We start from the raw sequence: 18,022 nt of genomic DNA on the forward strand, positions 1-18,022 counted from the left end.
CCCCACAGAGCATTTACCTAGATGTAAGTTACTATGTGTTTTTATTAATACACACTTTACAGTTTAACTCTGAGGTGCCTGCATTTGTTTTTTCTTGTGTATCTTGGCTGGCCCTGAATCAATAGACTATTTTTAGGCTGCATAGCAGCCCACTGACGACTTGGACTTCAGAACTATAGGATCTGTTTCAGTATCAGTGGCACGTGTAAATTTGTACACCCTAGACAGGTCAGGGATAAAGTTGTGAAGTTTTAAAGCAGGGTTAGGTTATTTAAAAAAAAAAAAAAATCCCAAGCTTTGAACACCCCACGGAGTACTGTACAATCCATCTGAAAATGGAAAGTATATGGCACAACTGCAAACCTGCCAAGACATGACCGTCCACCTAAACTGAAAGGCCGGGAAAGGAGAACGTTAATCAGAGAAGCAGCCAAGAGGCCCATGGTAATTCTGGAGGAGCTGCAGAGATCCACAGCTCGGTGGAAGAATCTGTCCAGAGGACAACTATTCGTCACGCACCCCACAAATCTAACCGTTTTATGGAAGACTGGCAAGAAGAAAGTCCATCCTTGAAAAAAATCCATAAGAAGTCCAGTTTGCAAAAAGCCATGTGGATGACGTGGCAAATATGTGGAAGAAGGTGCTTTAGTCAGAGGAACCCAAAATGTAACTCTTTGGTCTAAAAGCAAAATACTATGTGTGGAGCAAACTTAACAATGTACATCCCTGAACACGCCTTCCCCCCACCACGAAACTTGCTGGTGGCAGAATCCTGTTGTGGGGATCCTTTTCTTCAGCAGGGACAGGGAAACTGGTTTGAGTTGATGGGAAGATGGATTGAGCCAAATACAGGCAAATCTTAGAAGAAAACCTGTTAGTCTGTAAAAGACTTGAGACTGGGGCGGAGGTTCACCTTCTAGCAGGACAATGACCCTAAACATACAGCCACAGCTACAATGGAATGGTTTAGATCAAAGCATATTCATGTGTTAGAATGGCCTAGTCAAAGTCCAGACCTAAATCCAATTGAGAATCTGTGGCAAAACTTGAAAATTGCTGTTCAGACGCTCTGACAGAGCTTGAGCTAATTTGAAAAAAGAATGGGCAAAAATGTCACTCTAGATGTGCAAAGCTGGTAGACACATCCCCAAAAAATTGCAGCTGTAATTGCAGTGAAAAGTGGTTCTACAAAGTATTGACTCAATACTGACTGAATACAAATGCACGCCACACTTTTCACATTTATTTGTAAAAAAAATTGGAAAACCATTTATCATTTTCCTTCCACTTCACAATTACGTGCCACTTTGTGTTGGTCAATCACATAAAATACATTTACGTTTTTGGTTGTAATGTGAAAAATGTTGAGTGTGAATACTTTTTCGGGGGGGGGGGGGGGGGATGCCTTTCCTCCAATCAGCTCACACAGTGTATGCCCAGACTGCCCTCCCACTACTAACACAGGAAGAAAAATCTCTAACACAATGTGCACTTTCTAAAGAACATAGAAAGCTGAAAACGGGAGATATACATGTAAAACTTATGTAGGGAGATTTGTTTCATCTATGTGTATCATCTGAGGCTGTTCACCTCACTGGGTATATATGAGGGTTTACATCCACTTAAGTTGTTGCTGTTCTATGTTGCTATGCTGGGTATGTCTCGCAATCTATGAGAACAAAAGTCAAAAATCCGATCTTGGATTACAGTACAGGAAAGTAATTTGACCCCTCTGTCTTGATCACTTGTTGCTTGCTAAAAAGAAAAAAAAACTAATGGAGTGGGCTAGGTTGTTTGGGTTTGCTCTAGGGGCAGCCCTAGCCCTATTGTCATCAATGACCTGAGCATAGCAGTGTTCTGTTTCCATAGAATTTGGAAGTGTTAGAATCTCTTTTGGGCTTGACTGCTTCTTAAAGCAGGTCAGGTTGGTTTTCTATACGTCCTTTTTTTTTTTTCTCTAAGTTTTAATGGACTTAATGTGTAACTCCGCTTCTAGTGTAATTACACCTATTTTCCAGGCCCTCCATGTCCCCTGCTATCCATTAGGCAGTCTAGTGCCATAGACTACTTCCTGCTGTGATCAGAAAAAGCTTCTAAGATACGAGTTGCTCATTAAACTCAACGCGGTGCTGGTCTCCCATTATTAAATCGCAGGAAGCACTTATATACAGCAAAGACCGATGCATACAACAACACATAGCCATGCTATGCTACTGGAAATAGGATTATGTTCCGTAAGGGTAAACTATAATTTTGGCATTTTTCAATAATCTTCTGAGACTGGTACTAAATTAAAACTTTAAGAGCAGTTTTACTTTAAAAAAATAAAAATCTACTGACACTTTTAAAGTAGAATAGAAGGTCACAGACTTATTTAAAAAAGCTGGAGGTTATAGTCTTGTAGTTTTTTGAACAGCTGAAGAGAAGGCAATAACATTTGAGTACAGTTCCTAAAGTTGTTCTAAAGACAGAATTTTTTTTTTTTTACCTTCATGCATTCTGGTTACAAAATATTCCAGTGGAAGTATTGTTTAGCTACATACAGTTTACATGCCTGGTGTATCGGCAGTGAGCCTAGAACTTTGTCTCGCACCTGGAACTAAATAGAGTCAGGCTGAGCTTCGTTCAGCCATTCATAGGCAGCTTCGTTTTCTTTGAATGAAAACCAAGCTTTCTTTGACGAAGGTGGGCAGATGTCTCAATATGACTCGGCCCACCAGAGGAAGCTTTGTATTAATTCGTAGAATGCAAAGTGGCCTACGAATGGCTGAGTGCTGCTTTTGTTCTGGGTGTGAGTTGAGAAGTTCTAGTTTCACTGCTAAAACACCAGGCTGTATACTGTATGCAGCTGAGGATGCATACATTATATACAGCACACCTAGTGTAAAACAATAGAAACTAGTTAAAGGGACAGTAAAATTTCTAATTCAGCTTTTAGTTCATTGTGGATTTCTGTACAACTTGTAACTTCAGCCTTTATCTCCAGTGCTGGGAGTTTTAACAAGCACCAGAGTTGGGCCTCATGCACACGAGACACTGTTAAACACATGTTCAGAGGCAGTTGGACACTTTTTTTTTTTTTTTTTTTCCTCAATTGCCCCTGAACTTATTCAACGTTATCCTATGTGTCCATGTACACAGTCTCGTTTTTTGCCGTTTTTATGCAGATGCGTTTTAATCTCATTTTTTCATAAGCAAAAAAATGGGTTCAGACGCAAAAGTTTTCCACGTTTCAGACGCAAAACGCCGGTACTGCGCTTTGCCACGTTTTCGTTTATAAGCGTTTTTAAAGGTGACCTATTTTTTTACATTAAAAATCTCAAATTATGGCAAATGATGAAAAACCATTAAAAAAATATTTTAAACAATTGCAATTGCAAGTGGACAATCCACAACTTGTGGCAAGTGACATGGCAAGTGACAGTCCATAACTTATGGTAGGTGAAGTGGCAAGTGGACAATCCACAGCTTGTGGTAGGTGACGTGGCAAGTGGACAATCCATAACTTGTGGCCGGTGAAGTGATAAGTGGACAATCCACAACTTGTGGCAGGCGACGTAGCAGGTGACGTGGCAAGTGGACAATCCACAACTTGTGGCAGGCGACGTAGCAGGTGACGTGGCAAGTGGACAATCCACAACTTGTGGCAGGTGGACAATCCACAACTTGTGGCAAGTGACACGCTAAATAAAAGTACACTGCTGCTCTCACAGCTGCTGCTACTCACTCTGGTCTCGCAAAATGGCTGTAATTGTTAATAATACGGTTTTTTCGAGCTGGGGGGGGGGGGGGGGGTCTATGATGTTAGCTTAACTAAACGCTTCTAGACGCAAACGCGGTAAAAATCATGGCAAAACTGTGTTTCTAAACGTCGGTTTCCGCTTTTAAAAACATGTGTCCAGCAGAGTTTGCATCGGTGTCTCGTGTGCATGAGGACTTAAGTCTGCTTACGTTTTGTTGTACCCTTTTATTGAGGCGTGCATGTCGTGTTCAACTGGGATATATCAGAGTTGCAGCTTTGCCAGTAAAAACCCCAATATGTAGAATTTATTCTGCAAAGTGCAAGTTTCTTGGCTGTCTCTTGCTTTAATTCTAAGATGACTAACCTTGAATTAGTATGCAAAACTCCTGATCTGTGTTTTTAGGAAGTGTCTCAAACTATTGAATCTGTTGAACTAAACTAATGGGCAGACATCCAGCAATTTAGGAGTAGCAGCCATCTGTATAAGTTACCTTGGAATGTTGTCTTATTTTTGTATATTGTAGTATTTTTGCCATGTTCTAGATCTAAAATGAAATGCTAAAATATGAATACATAAATAACTGTGTGGACTTTACAGTTACATTCCTTGTGTGTGCATGTCAGGTTTACACACCAACTATTGGTGTATACAAATGGGCACACTTTTTTGTTGGTGTGTATAAATTTAGATGTGTGCAAGTAAGCCATAGGTACAGTTTTTTTTATTTATTTTGGGGGGGGGGGGGGGTGTCATTCTTTCAGGCATATACTCAGCTACTTCAACAGTATGAACAACAAAGGAGAGAGTTTGATTGCTCGCTTCAGAAGAGCACACAGCAGATACAGAGCCGAGTGAGTGAGTTGGAACTATCCAACAAGGAACTTCTTGAAAGGAGATACAAAGCAGAATCCACTGTCCGAGAGCTTCGTTCAAAGGTCCAAGGACTGGAAGAGGTAACAAGTGCAGACTTTAAACTCTATTATTTAAGAAAACTGCTTTTTGTTCTCTGCATATAACCTTATTTGAAGTATAGAAATGAGGTGATATACTGTACCTTTTCTTTATTACTAAAAGCATTTGATTGTGTTTTGTCTTCTTTGGAAAGATTACCTTTTACTCTTCTGTGGAGAAATCCTCCCAGGAGATCAGAATACAGTAAACTACTACTAAACCTCACTGTTCTTTGTAAGGAGCACTTGTTACTTCCTATGTACTGTTACATCAACTAAGAAAAAAAAAAATAGACCTCCACTAAATACACCTATGTTTAGGACACGTGTACATGGCATAATACCCTTTTGCATGGCACATGGACACCAGAGGTAGAAGAATAAATAGGGCAGTCGTTTATGTTTAATTTAAAAAATGTTAAACCCAAAAGCAGATATTTTATTTATTTTTTGTACATCGCAGGACACAGGGCAGGTTATAAATCATGACTACCTGGGTTATTTGCTACCCATGGGTGAATGTACACTGGCAGAAACGGGCAGGAAGTCCTCTCCTACTTAACCCCTCCCATACAGAAAGTACTTCCTTGGTAACCGGACGAACTCCAGATTGCCATTTTATATTTACCATTGAAAGTACAGGCAGTCCCCGAGTTACGAACGACTCCTACTTACGAACAGCCTCAAATGCCGGCCACTTGTGCTCCACGCTGATCCTGGATACCTTTTCGAGCACCTCCGGACACATCTCACACTGCCGTACTACGCCCCAGATAACCTAACAAGCGCCCGCAACATCCCACATCCATGCACAGGGGGCAGTTACACTTACGGATGCAGTGTTCCGACCGGAAGTTACACTTACAAATGCAGTGTTGCGACTTACGAACAACTTCGACTTACGAACAATACAGTCCCTATTGTGTTCGTAACTCGGGGACTTCCTGTATGCCATCTGACCTATTTCCTTCTAGGATATGTTCAGAGTGCATTCAGATGTATTGGCAATTGTTTTGAGTAAAGGAAATGTGGTTTATGTCAATATGCGCTTCCTATGGTAACCAGATTAACTTAAATTCCAGTGTTCTATCAGATAGCCGCTACCCGGCCTACTGCACATGTGCAGCCGAAGTGATGTTGCCCCGTGGCCATCTTGATACACATGCATTCATCCGCAGTAAGCCCAAAGTTAGAAGTCGGCAAGGGGACATCTTTATACACCCACTGGAGTCTTGCTTTTCATAGTTATTTTTAACAGTAAACTTAGCTTATATAGTAACACTGTTTTCATATTGAATCTTATGAGCAGCGGCAAGCCTGCTGATTTAACAGGTTTGCTGATGTGACTGAACACCACTGCTTATAAAATGAAACATCAGAACAGTATTACGGACTTCTAAATGCTGCATTCCACTATATAAGCTGAGTTTACTGTTAAAAATACCTGTGAAAAGTAAGACCCCCGGTGGGTGTATAAGGATGTCCGCTTGCCGACTTCTAACTCCAGGCTTACTCTGGACGAGTGCAGGTGTACCAAGATGGCTGTAAGGCGCAACATCACTTCGGCTGCACATGCGCAGTAGGCCGGGTAGCAGCTATCTGATAGAACACCGGCACTAGTCACCCAGCCGCCAACCTTTGAGAAAGTCACGTGGCAGTGATGCAATGCATTGGGAGGAGCCAGGTGACATCACTTCCAGTAGCGTCCGAGACCGGAAGTTTGGATTCGTTAGCGTTCTGTGTGACCCCATGGTTACAACTGCTAGATGTATAGCAGAATTTTAAACTGTAAGTTTCAACATTGTTTTAATAATTTTTCATTAACACTACACCATGAGGAATCTTATTCCATGTGCGAGCCGAGTACCATCTACTAATGAGTGATATTCACTCCACTCTACCCACAGCTCACATTCCAATTGTCTCTAGTTGAATGGTTCCTCCATCTGGAGGTGTTCAAGCATTTTGTTGACAAAGGGCACACCCGATGTGATTCAGAGAGTATACAGCTGGATAAGTTTGTCTCCAGGACCAGGGATCCTTAGGCATTGCAGTAGAAGCCCCGGTAACACTGGGGGGCCAGTTCTCTCTGATTTAGGCCTTTTTCTTTACAGCTTATGCCATACCTGTTAGCAGAATTTGGTTAAAAGGTGGTATATCAGTGATTCTAGTAGCAACACTCTGGCACAGGATAATATGGTCTGTAGACATAGTAAACATGTCAGGGTGATCCCTGGCCTCTTCTGGTTCTGCTTAACCAGACCATCAGGCCAGGGTTCAATTGCTCCATCCTTTTTCCTCTTTCGTTCTTTGACACAGCTCCAGTAATCTTGACTGTAGGGTTAATACGCCGCCTTCATTAGAGGACTAGGCAGAACATATAATACATGTGGAAAGAGAACTTTACAGTTCCGCCCAGGGGGCGGCCCCTCTGGTAATAACCCCTCAGCCTGCTTCCTGCAGCTCAGTTTTTTTTTCTGCCTATTGAAGGACCTAGGCTTCTTGCTGGGACCACCAGTCCTGGGGTTTTCTGCCTTTTGCGCAAGATTTTAAGATCCTGTAATTTGCTATCAACAGCCTTCTGGGTGACAGGCTGGATAATATAGATCCTTTTAGTCTCCCCAGATTGACCACGACATGCCCCTCAGGCTCCAGGGGAGGCCGGTGAGTGCATTGCTCCGGGGCACACATGACCGGACTACCGATGTCTTTGTCACAGTGTGCCGTGGCCAGTAGCCACCCCGTACTGCTCGGGTATGGGTCTGTGGTGCGATGTCCCCAGCTCATTCGGAGGGTAAGTACAGCTCTTCCTGGCGGGATTGAGCAGCAGGGTAATCCCTGGGAGGTCGATTTAGGGGGGCCCTCTCCTCCCTCTCTTCTCTAACTGTCCCTATTTTTCCCCCCCTCCCCCCGTGGGGGATGCTGCATGACTGGGCTGCTGAGCGGTGTGTGTACCTTAGCCAGGGGTCCTCCAGGGGGCTCTGATCCTGGATTGGGGGCTGTGCTGGCTGTCTGTGTCCCTGGGCTGACATCTCTCTGCTGGTGTAAGTGGGCTCTGTATGTGCTGCCGCCATTATCCCTGTTCATTCTCTGTGTACAGTTACTTGTCAGCCATTTTCTGTGAGTCTGTGGAAAGCCTGGTCGGCGGCCATTTTCCCTGTGATTGTCCCTTTTATACAGGGCGCCCGGCGGACATTTTTTTTGTAGTCTCAGCGCAGTTTTTCTCCCCTGCGCTGGTTCCTGTACCTCAGAACGGGTGCGTTTTTTTTATTGTTTTTTTTTGCTCAGGACACCTGGGAGCTGACACAGGCACCTGTAACAGCACGGTGCAGCACTCGGTCAGGGTGGTGAGTCCTGCGGTGGGGGCCTCTCAGTCTGCAACAGCTAGGAGGGTGGGATTGAGCACCTTGTCCTAAGTCCCCAAGGGTGGCAGACAGGGTGGGTCAGCATGGCATCAGAAACTGGTGTTTCTTCCCCAGATCTCCCTGCAATTGCAAGAGGCTCTTCTGCAAACAGTGCAGTGCCTTTGGACGCTTCGTATGTGGCCCTTGAAATGTTTGTAGAGGCGGTATGCGGGTGCAAAGGTGGTAAAAAAAATGTCCCCTGCCCCCCCCCCCCCGTCCTTCGGGGAGAGTTCTGACTCAGACTCAGGCCCCGCAGTGACTGGCGGCCCCTGATGTGTCAGAGGACGCTGACCAGGACCGATCGGACAGTGAGGATGATTCTCCGTCCGGGTCCGTGCAAGACAAAGCGCTAGTTGGAGCACTTATCACAGCTGTGCGTGATACCCTGAAAATTCAGAATACAGCAGCATCCTCTGCTGAAGTAGCAGTCCCTTTTGGGTCCCATAAGCCACCTAAAGGTGTTTCCGTTTCTGAATGAGGAAAACCACACCGGACCTTTTCGGTCCCAAAAAGAATGGCCGTGCGTTACCCCTTCTATGAGAACCTTCTTAAGAAATGGTCGGCTCCCCCGGTCTTGGACCCCCCGGTATCCAAGTTAAACAAAGTAACCACAATCCCGATAGAAGGGACTCCTGCATTTAGGGACCCTACTGACAGGAAGGTCGAGGCAGTGGCCCGTTCCCTGTTTATGGTGGTGGGGTCCGCCATATGACCAGTACTGGCCACAGCATTAGTGTCGCACACACTTCGTGAGTGGGCAAAACTATTGCACCGTGAATTGGAGAAGCAGTAGGGCTCTCCTGTCTGCGTGAAACTGGCAGACCAGTTAGTGCATGGCCTTAAGTACGCCTGTGACGTGGCCCTGAATACGCTTCCCTTGCTCTCCAGAGCATCAGTGTCAGCAGTGGTGCTGTGGCGCTTTTTTTGCTGAAATGCTGGTCTGTGGACCAGGCATCTAAAAAATAAATAATAAAAAAAAAAGCACCTTGCTGGGAAGAGCACCTTGCTCCCACAGTCCAGGAAGAGTAAGGAGCCACACTGCAGGCAAGGGCCCTCATTTTCCGCTCGAGGCTTTTTCGTCCACCCAGGACTTCAGCAAAACGCTCCCAGTTCGACAGGGCGACTACTGAGGGACAGCAGCCCGGTGGGCCTCTCTGCTGTCCGACCAATGGGTCTGCGAACTGATTTCATCGGACTACAAGATAGTTTCTCTTGGCCACCAAACAGACTTTTCCCCTCCAGCATGCCCTTACTACCGGCTCGCCGGGAGGCCCTGTTTGGGGCAGTAAGGGACCTGCTAAGCCATGGGGTGATGGAAAGTTTTCAGGAGTTCTATTCTAATCTGTTTGTAGTCCCCAAAAAGGAAGGGGTACGTCCAATCTTGGACCTGAAAGCCCTCAATTGCTTTGTGAAAGTACAGAGGTTCAGAATGGAATCAGTTCGCTCCGCAGTCACTGCATTCCGTCAGGGGGATTCCCTGGCGTCTTTGGACATCCAGGACGGGTACTTGCACATACCCATATGCCTCAGGCATCAGAGGTTTCTGCGATTTGCAGTAGGGGAAGCCCACTACCAGTTTGTGGCTCTCCCCTTTTGGCTTGGCTTCAGAACTCCGAGTCTTTATCAAGGTATTGGCTCCAATTTTGGCATTGTTGCGACAACGTGGGATCGTAATCGTGGGTTACCTAGACGATCATCTGCTGGGAGCAGCTTCCGCCTCGGAATTAGAGGATGTGGTGCTCACCATGCAGACCCTGCAGGAATTTGGGTGGGTGAACCTCAAAGTCGTTTTTTGTGCTGACTTAGCGCCTGGAGTACCTAGGTTTACTGCTGGACTCGGTGGAAGCGAGTGTTTTTTCCCGTCAGACAAACTGCAGACTCTCAGAGCCGCAGTGAAGCTGTTGATGAACCACAGGTGGTCGTTGCTGCGCTTCTGCATGTGAGTCCTGGGCCTCGTGGTGGCCTCCTTTTTTGAGGTGGTACCGTATGGCCAATTTCACACCAGAATCTTGCAGAAGGAGATATTGACAAAATGGGACAAATCTGTTATCCCTGGATCGACAGATTCAGATGAGCCACTTAGTCAGGGATTCCCTTCTCTGGTGGCTGAGATCTCCAGCCCTTCGGTCCGGGAAGTCGCTCCTACCCCTGCATTGGACAGTGATCACAACGGACGCCAGCCTGACTGGCTGGGGTGGAGTACTGGGAGTACAGTTGACCCAGGGCCTCTGGTTGAGGGGGGAATCCAAGTTGCCGATCAATGTGCTTTAACTTTGAACAATCAGGCTATGCCTCTCCACATAGTTACATAGTTAGTCAGGTTGAAAAAAGACACAAGTCCATCCAGTTCAACCTTAAAAACAAATAAATAAAATAATAAATAATTGTACAATGCAAATACCCAATTTTATGCCCACAATTGATCCAGAGGAAGGCGAAAAAACCCTCAGCAGAGCATGCTCCAATTTGCTGCAGCAGGGGAAAAAAATTCCTTCCTGATCCCCCATGAGGCAAACGGATTTTCCCTGTATCAACTTTACCTATGTTAGTACCCAGTTATATTATGTACATTCAGGAAAGTATCTAGGCCTTTCTTAAAGCAATCTACTGAGCTGGCCAGAACCACCTTTGGCGGGAGTCTATTCCACATTTTCACAGCTCTAACTGTGAAGAAAACTTTCCGTACTTGAAGATGAAATCTCTTTTTCTCTAGAGGTAAAGCGTGCCCCCGTGTCCTCTGGGTTGACGGTACAGAGAATAACTCCACACCAAGTTCACTATATGGACCCCTAAAATATTTGAACATGTTGATCATATCCCCCCTTATTCTCCTCTTCTCAAGAGTGAATAAATTTGGTTCCGCTAATCTCTCCTCATAGCTGAGCTCCTCCATGCCTCTTATCAGTTTGGTTGCCCTTCTCTGCACTTTCTCCAGTTCCCCGATATCCTTTTTGAGAACTGGTGCCCAAAACTGAACTGCATATTCCAGGTGAGGTCTTACTAATGATTTGAACAGGGGCAAAATTATATCTCGCTGGAGTCCATACCTCTTAATACAAAAAAGGACTTTGCTCGCTTTGGAAACAGCAGCTTGGCATTGCGTGTTATTGAGCTTATGATCTACCAAAACCCCCTGATTCTTCTCCACTATGGATTCCCCCAGTTGTACTCCCCCTAGCATGTATGATGCATGCATATTCTTAGCCCCCAAGTACATAACTTTACATTTATCAACATTAAACCTCATCTGCCACATAGTCGCCCAATTAGACAGTGTATTGAGGTCGGCTTGTAAATTGGAGACATCCTGTAAGGACGTTATTCCACTGCATATCTTGGTGTCATTTGCAAAGACAGAAATGTTACTTTTGATCCCAGACCCAATATCATTTATTAAGATAAAAAGTAAGGGTCCCAGCACTGAACCTTGGGGTACACCACTGATAACCTTAGACCATTCAGAGTAAGAATCATTAATCACTACTCTCTGAATTCTGTCTTTTTTAGCCAATTTTCTATCCATTTACAAACTGATATATCCAAACCTGTGGACTTTACCTTACACATGAGCCGTGTGTGGGGAACTGTATCGAACGCTTTTGTAAAATCCAATTATACCATGTCCACCGCCACACCTCTGTCCAAGGTTTTACTTACCTCCTCATAAAAAGAAATCCGATTTGTCTGACAACTTCTGTCTTTCATGAATCCATGTTGTCTGTTGCACATGGTCGATGAGATTTCAAGGGCGTCCGATCAGAATCCAGTCAGACAACTCCACGGCTGTGGCATATGTCAACCATCAAGGAGGCACAAGAAGCTCGGCTGCAGCTTGGGAGGTCGCTCACATCCTTCCATGGACAGAGCGGCATGTACCGGCCCTGTCGGCTATTTACATCACAGGAGTAGAAAACTGGCAGGCGGACTATCTAAGCTACCAGATGCTGGACCCAGGAGAGTGGTCGTTGCATCCAGAGGTGTTCAGGTTTCTTTGCCTGCGGTGGGGCACACCAGATGTGGATCTCCTGGCCTCTCAGCTGAATCGAAAGGTGCAGAGGTTCGTATCCAGGACCAGAGATCCTTGGGCAGACGTGTTAGACTCGTTGGTGGCTTTGTGGGAACAGTACCGACTGATCTACGCCTTTTCTCAGCTAAAACTGTTACCACGTCTGCTTTGCAGAGTGGAGGCCGAGGGGATTCGAGTGATACTTATTGCCCTAGGATGGCCTCGGGGGCCTTGGTACGCCGACCTAGTATGCCTGGTGGCAGACGCTCCCTGGTGGTTACTGATGCGAGAAGACTCTCTGTCTCAAGGTCCGATTCTCCATCCTGCTTTACCGTCGCTGGTTTTAACGCCATGGCTGTTGAAAGCCAAATGCTAAGGGACCGAGGCCTGTCTGAGTCGGTGATTTCAACTGAGGGCACGAAAATCTTCTTCTCGGAAGATATACCATTGTACGTGGAAGGCTTATATCTCCATGTGTGAGAAGATGGGGTGGCGTCCGCGCACTTATTCTGTTTCCAGAATCCTCACTCAAGTTTGTAAGGCGGCGACTTGGTCGTCCGTTCACACTTTAGCAAAGTTGATGTAAGCGCATCTTCTGATGCGTGCTTTGGCCGCAAAGTTTTGCAGGCGGATGTGTAATTTTACTCTTTCTTCTGTTAAGAGAAGTTACCTTTTTGAATGTTAATGCACTCTAATGCATATATTGACCGCAAGTTGTGATGCGGCTGGTTCAGATGGTGATGCTATTATGGAGCACCTCTGGTTGTGGGTGAAGTTATATTGTTGTTCCCACCCCTCGTTATGACACTGTTTGGGGACATCCCTACGGTCAAGTTTACTGAAGCTGTGTCAGTCAATGAACTTCAGAGAAAATAGGATTTTTGTACTCACCGTAAAATCCTTTTCTCTGAAGTTCATTGACTGACACAGCACCCTCCCCTCCTGTTGGTTTACGTTATACTGCTTGTTGACGTACTGAGCTGCAGGAAGCAGGCTGATGGGTTATTACCAGAGGGATTGCCCCCCTGGGCGGAACTGTAAAGTTCTGTTGTTTTCACATGTATTACATGTTCTGCCTAGTACTCTCCTGAAGGTGGCGTAATAACCCTACGGTCAAGATTACTGGAGCTGTGTCTGTCAATGAACTTCAGAGAAAAGGATTTTACGGCGAGTACAAAAATCCTGTTTTTACAGTTGCTTGCTTTAAAGGCTTGGCTATTGAGGCCAGATTCCTGAGGGATAGGGGAGTGTCCAGAAGCAGACATTCCCACAGTCTTGAGGGCCATGAAATTTACTTCAAGGAAGATTTACCTTGGGGCCTGGAAATATTACATAGCATGATGTGAGGCTAGGAACCTGCATTCATGCAAGTATGTTGTGCGCTGGTATTTGGCTTTCCTCTACTCTGGAGTAGATCTGATGCTGGTGAAAAATAGTACTAAAGCGCTGATATGAATATTTAAATAAAGGATAACCAAATGGTTAAGCTGCAACCATTCTATGGTGTCCTGACACTGTGATAATTATATATATATATATATATATATATATATATATATATATATATATATATATATATATATATATATATATATATATATATATATAAAAAAATTCTGCTAGAAAATCATTTGGAACCCCCAAAAATTATATATATATATATATATATATATATATATATATATATATATATATAATATATATATAATATATATATTTTTAGCAGAGACCCTAGGAAATAAAATAGCGGTTGTTGCAGTATTTTATGTCACACGGTATTTGCGCAGAGGTCTTTCAAATGCAATTTTTTGGGAAAAAATACACAAATGACTTTAAAAAACAAAAAACGGTAGTTAGCCCATTTTTTTTTTTCATCCAAAAGTTTTGATTACCCGTTTTTGTATATTCGTTTGTTTTTTAATCTAAATTTATACATGTGAACTGATTGGAGGTTTGTTTTGTTTAATGTTTAAGTGTAAGAAAATTTCTGTATTACTTAAGGCTGCTTTCACACTGGAGTTGGCAGGCGTTGATGGTAAAACGCTGTTAGTTTTAGCGGCGCTTTACCGTCATTTTAGCAGCGCTATTCGGCTGCTAGCGGAGCACTTATAATTCAGCTAGCGCCCGAGGAAGGAGTTAAATGTGCCTGTGAAGCGCCAATGCCAAATCGCATTGCAGGCACTTCGGCAGTGGTGCCCATTCATTTCAATGGGCAGGAGTAGTGGAGGAGCGGTATACACCACTCCAAAGATGCTGCTTGCAGGACTTTTTTTTTTTTTTTTAACGTCCTGCCAGCGCATCTCTTAAAGCCCCATACACACTATCAGATTTTCTGCTGATTTTTTTTTCCTTCAGATTTACCAAAACCATATAATATGAGGACAAACCTTAGGAGTTTCAATGTGTATGCAATCAGGCAGGCCCTTCTACTACATGGTTTTGGTAAATCTGAAGGAAAAAATCAGCAGAAAATCTGATAGTGTGTATGGGGCTTAAAGCCCCACACACACACTCTCAGATTATCTGCTGAGTTTTTCCTTCAGATTTACCAAAACCATGTAGTAGAAGGGCCTGCCTGATTGCATACACATTGAAACTCCTAAGGTTTGTCCTCATATTATATGGTTTTGGTAAATCTGAAGGAAAAACTCAGCATATAATCTGATGGTGTGTATGGGGCTTTAGTGTGAAAGCACTCAGGCTTCCACAGACTGCAGGGGAGCCATTTTGCAGGCAGTTTACAGGTGCCATTTTTAGCCCAAAAGTGCCTGAAAAACTCCCCAGTGTGAAAGGTGTCTGTTAGACCCCTTTCACACCATACCGCCCATAGCAGCGTTTTACCACCCATGCTATTTTTAGCGGCGTTTTACCGCCAGATTTGCGGCGCATTTCGGCCGCTAGCGGGACGCTTTTACCTCCGCTAGCAGCCGAGAAAGGGTTAAAACGGCCAGGCAATACGCCGCAATATCGGCGTTTTGCCAGGGGTATTACAGCAATGCCCCATTGATTTCAATGGGGAGCAGCGATGGAGGAGCGGTAAACACACCGCTCTTTCACCACTCCAAAGAAGCTGCTGGCGGGACTTTTCCCTGACGTCCTGCCAGCGCACCGCTGTAGTGTGAAAGCCTTCGGGCTTTCACATTACAAACAATGGTGCAGCTTTTTTAGTGCGGATTGCAGGCGCTATTTCTAACGCTATAGCGCCTACAAAACGCCCTGGTGTGAAAGGGGTCTTAGAGATGAGGGGGGGGGGGAATCGGCCTAACATATCGGCCCAAAAAGATTGCATTATACATCGGCCACCGTAATTTCTAAATATCGGCATTGGCCAGAGAAAAACCCATATTTGTCGACCTCTAGTCACCACCTGACTCTTTCTAGGACCTTCAGGGTCCGTTCAACACGACTTTTGGAGGCAACTTGGACACGACCTGAACACGACTTGGGGCGACTTACAACACGACTTTAAGTCGCCCCAGGCCAGGCGACTTTTGCCGCGGCCAATCAGAGAATAAGCTCTCAAGAGGGAACTCTACGCCAAATTTCTGCAAAAAATTTGGCGTGGGTTCCCCCTCCGAGAGCATACCAGGCCCTTAGGTCTGGTATGGATATTAAGGGGAACCCCCTACGCCGAGAAAACGGTGTGGGGGGTCTCCCCCAGATCCATACCAGCTCCTTATCTGAGCACGCTACCCGGCCGGCCAGGAAAGGGGGTGGGAACGAGCGTGCGCCCCCCCCTCCTGAGCCGTACCAGGCAGCGTGCCCTCAACGTGGGGGGGGGGTGCCCCACCCCAAAGCACCTTGTCCCCATGTTGATGAGGACAAGGGCCTCTTCCCAACAACCCTGGCCGTTGGTTGTCGGGGTCTTTAATAAGGGGGCCCCCAGATCCCGGCCCCCCACCTATATGAATGAGTATGGGGTACAACGTACCCCTACCCATTCACCTGTAAAAAAAAAAAAAAACACAACACTGGGTTAAAATAGTTTATTGCACAGCTCCGGGGGTCTTCCGTCTTCGGGGGTCTTCTCGCCGAACTCCTCCTTTCTTCTGCTAGCTCTTTTGCTAGCGGAGGAGCCCGGCTTTCTTCTTCGTCGTCGTCCTCTTCTTCCGACTTCGGGGGTCTTGTCCCCCTCTTCGGTTCTTCTTGCCGGGCCACCGCTTCTTCTTTCAGCGCTTACTAGCGGTGGCCCGGTCTTCTGACGCCGCCGCCGCATTCCGTTCTTCTGCCACAATGCCAGGGACGCGGTGCACGGCGACTTGTATAGGGACAAGGGCTGGGGTCGCCGGTTGATGTCACATGGTGACCCCGCCCCCTTATGATGTCACAGTCCCAGCATCCTCCAGAACTGTGACTCCATGTGACATCAACCGGCGACTCCGCCCCTTGTCCCTAATATAAGTCGCCGCGCACCGCGTCCCTGGCATTGCAGCCGGAGAGAGCGTCGAGTCAACATCTCCAGGAGAAGAAGAACGGAGGGCGGCGGCGTCAGAAGACCGGGCCACCGCTGGTAAAAGAGCTGAAAGAAGAAGCAGTGGCCCAGCAAGAAGAACCGAAGAGGGGGACAAGACCCCGAAGTCTGAAGAAGAGGACGGCGACGAAGAAGAAAGCCGGGCTCCTCCGCTAGCAAAAGAGCTAGCAGAAGATAGCGGAGGAGTCCGGCGAGAAGACCCCCGAAGACGGAAGACCCCCCGGAGCTGTGCAATAAACTATTTTAACCCTGTGTTGTGTTTTTATTTATTTATTTTTTTTTACATTTTTTTTTTCACAGGTGAATGGGTAGGGGTACGTTGTACCCCATACTCATTCACATAGGGTGGGGGGGCGATATCCGGGGGCCCCCTTATTAAAGGGGGCTCCCGGATTCCGATAAGCCCCCCCGCCCGCAGACCCCGACAACCAACGGTCAGGGTTGTCGGGAAGAGGCCCTTGTCCTCATCAACATGGGGACAAGGTGCTTTGGGGTGGGGGGGCGCACGCTCGTCCCCACCCCTTTTCCTGGCCGGCCGGGTAGCGTGCTCGGATAAGGGTCTGGTATGGATCTGGGGGGCGACCCCCACGCTGTTTTTTCGGTGTAGGAGGTTCCCCTTAATATCCATACCAGACCTAAGGGCCTGGTATGCTCTCGGAGGGGGAACCCACGCCAATTCTTTTTCATAAATTTGGCGTGCAGCTCCCTCTTGAGAGCTGATAATTCTGTCAGTCTCCTCCGTATAGACGGAGATCCGACTTGGAGGCGACCTCCATTGAAATCAATTGGTACCGGTCGCCTACAAGTCGGATTCAAGTAGTACAGGAACCTTTTCTGAAGTTGGAGCGACTTCAGTAGTGTGCATTAAGACGGCTCTCATTCACTTACATTTATTTTTAAATGTTGTCCGACTAGGGGCGACCTGAAGTCAGATCTGAGTTGCCCCTGTGTGAACGGACCCTCAGGAAGGAGGAGCAATGAATCAAGCTGACTGCAGCAGATACTTTCAAATACATTTTGACTGCCCGAATCGCATCTATTGGGTGAAGGGCTTTTTCTCCCGGCAACTGAGGCCTGGGAGAAAGAGGCAAAACAATGTCCTGATTTAACATGAAAACCTAAAAACAATAGGGCTGAAACAACCAAATCGATTAATCGACAACTAATCTATTATGAAATTAATCGATTACTATTTTCATAATCGATTAATCGGCCAGTAACATAATGGGGTTAAAAATAAACTAAAATGAGCCCTTTATAGTACAAAAATATAATCACTACTGTAAATATTACTTTCACTGTTCTACAGTAAAAAAAAATTAACCCCTTCTAGTAGTGATTATCTGTTTTTTTGTACTATAAAGGGCTAATTTTAGTATTTTTAACCCCATTATGTTACTAAACGTCTTAGGCCTGGTTCACATCTATGTTTATTGGTGATTTTTGCA

At 45.7% G+C, this 18,022-nt stretch overlaps 1 protein-coding gene across 2 annotated transcripts in view; it reads left to right on the forward strand.

Moving 5' to 3' along the window:
* SASS6 (SAS-6 centriolar assembly protein) overlaps positions 1–18,022 on the forward strand; it is a 131,261-nt gene that overhangs the window by 61,160 nt on the left and 52,079 nt on the right. For both annotated transcript variants that reach the window (XM_077452833.1, XM_077452832.1), the window contains one exon: positions 4,505–4,696. In XM_077452833.1, the coding sequence (XP_077308959.1) occupies positions 4,505–4,696 (192 nt within the window). The remainder of the gene's footprint in view (positions 1–4,504; positions 4,697–18,022) is intronic.

The sequence above is a fragment of the Lithobates pipiens genome, unplaced genomic scaffold (assembly GCF_037356315.1).
Source record: "Lithobates pipiens isolate NorthernLeopardFrog02 unplaced genomic scaffold, aLitPip1_a1.2 Scaffold_23, whole genome shotgun sequence".
In the NCBI taxonomy this organism is placed as follows: Eukaryota; Metazoa; Chordata; class Amphibia; order Anura; family Ranidae; genus Lithobates; species Lithobates pipiens.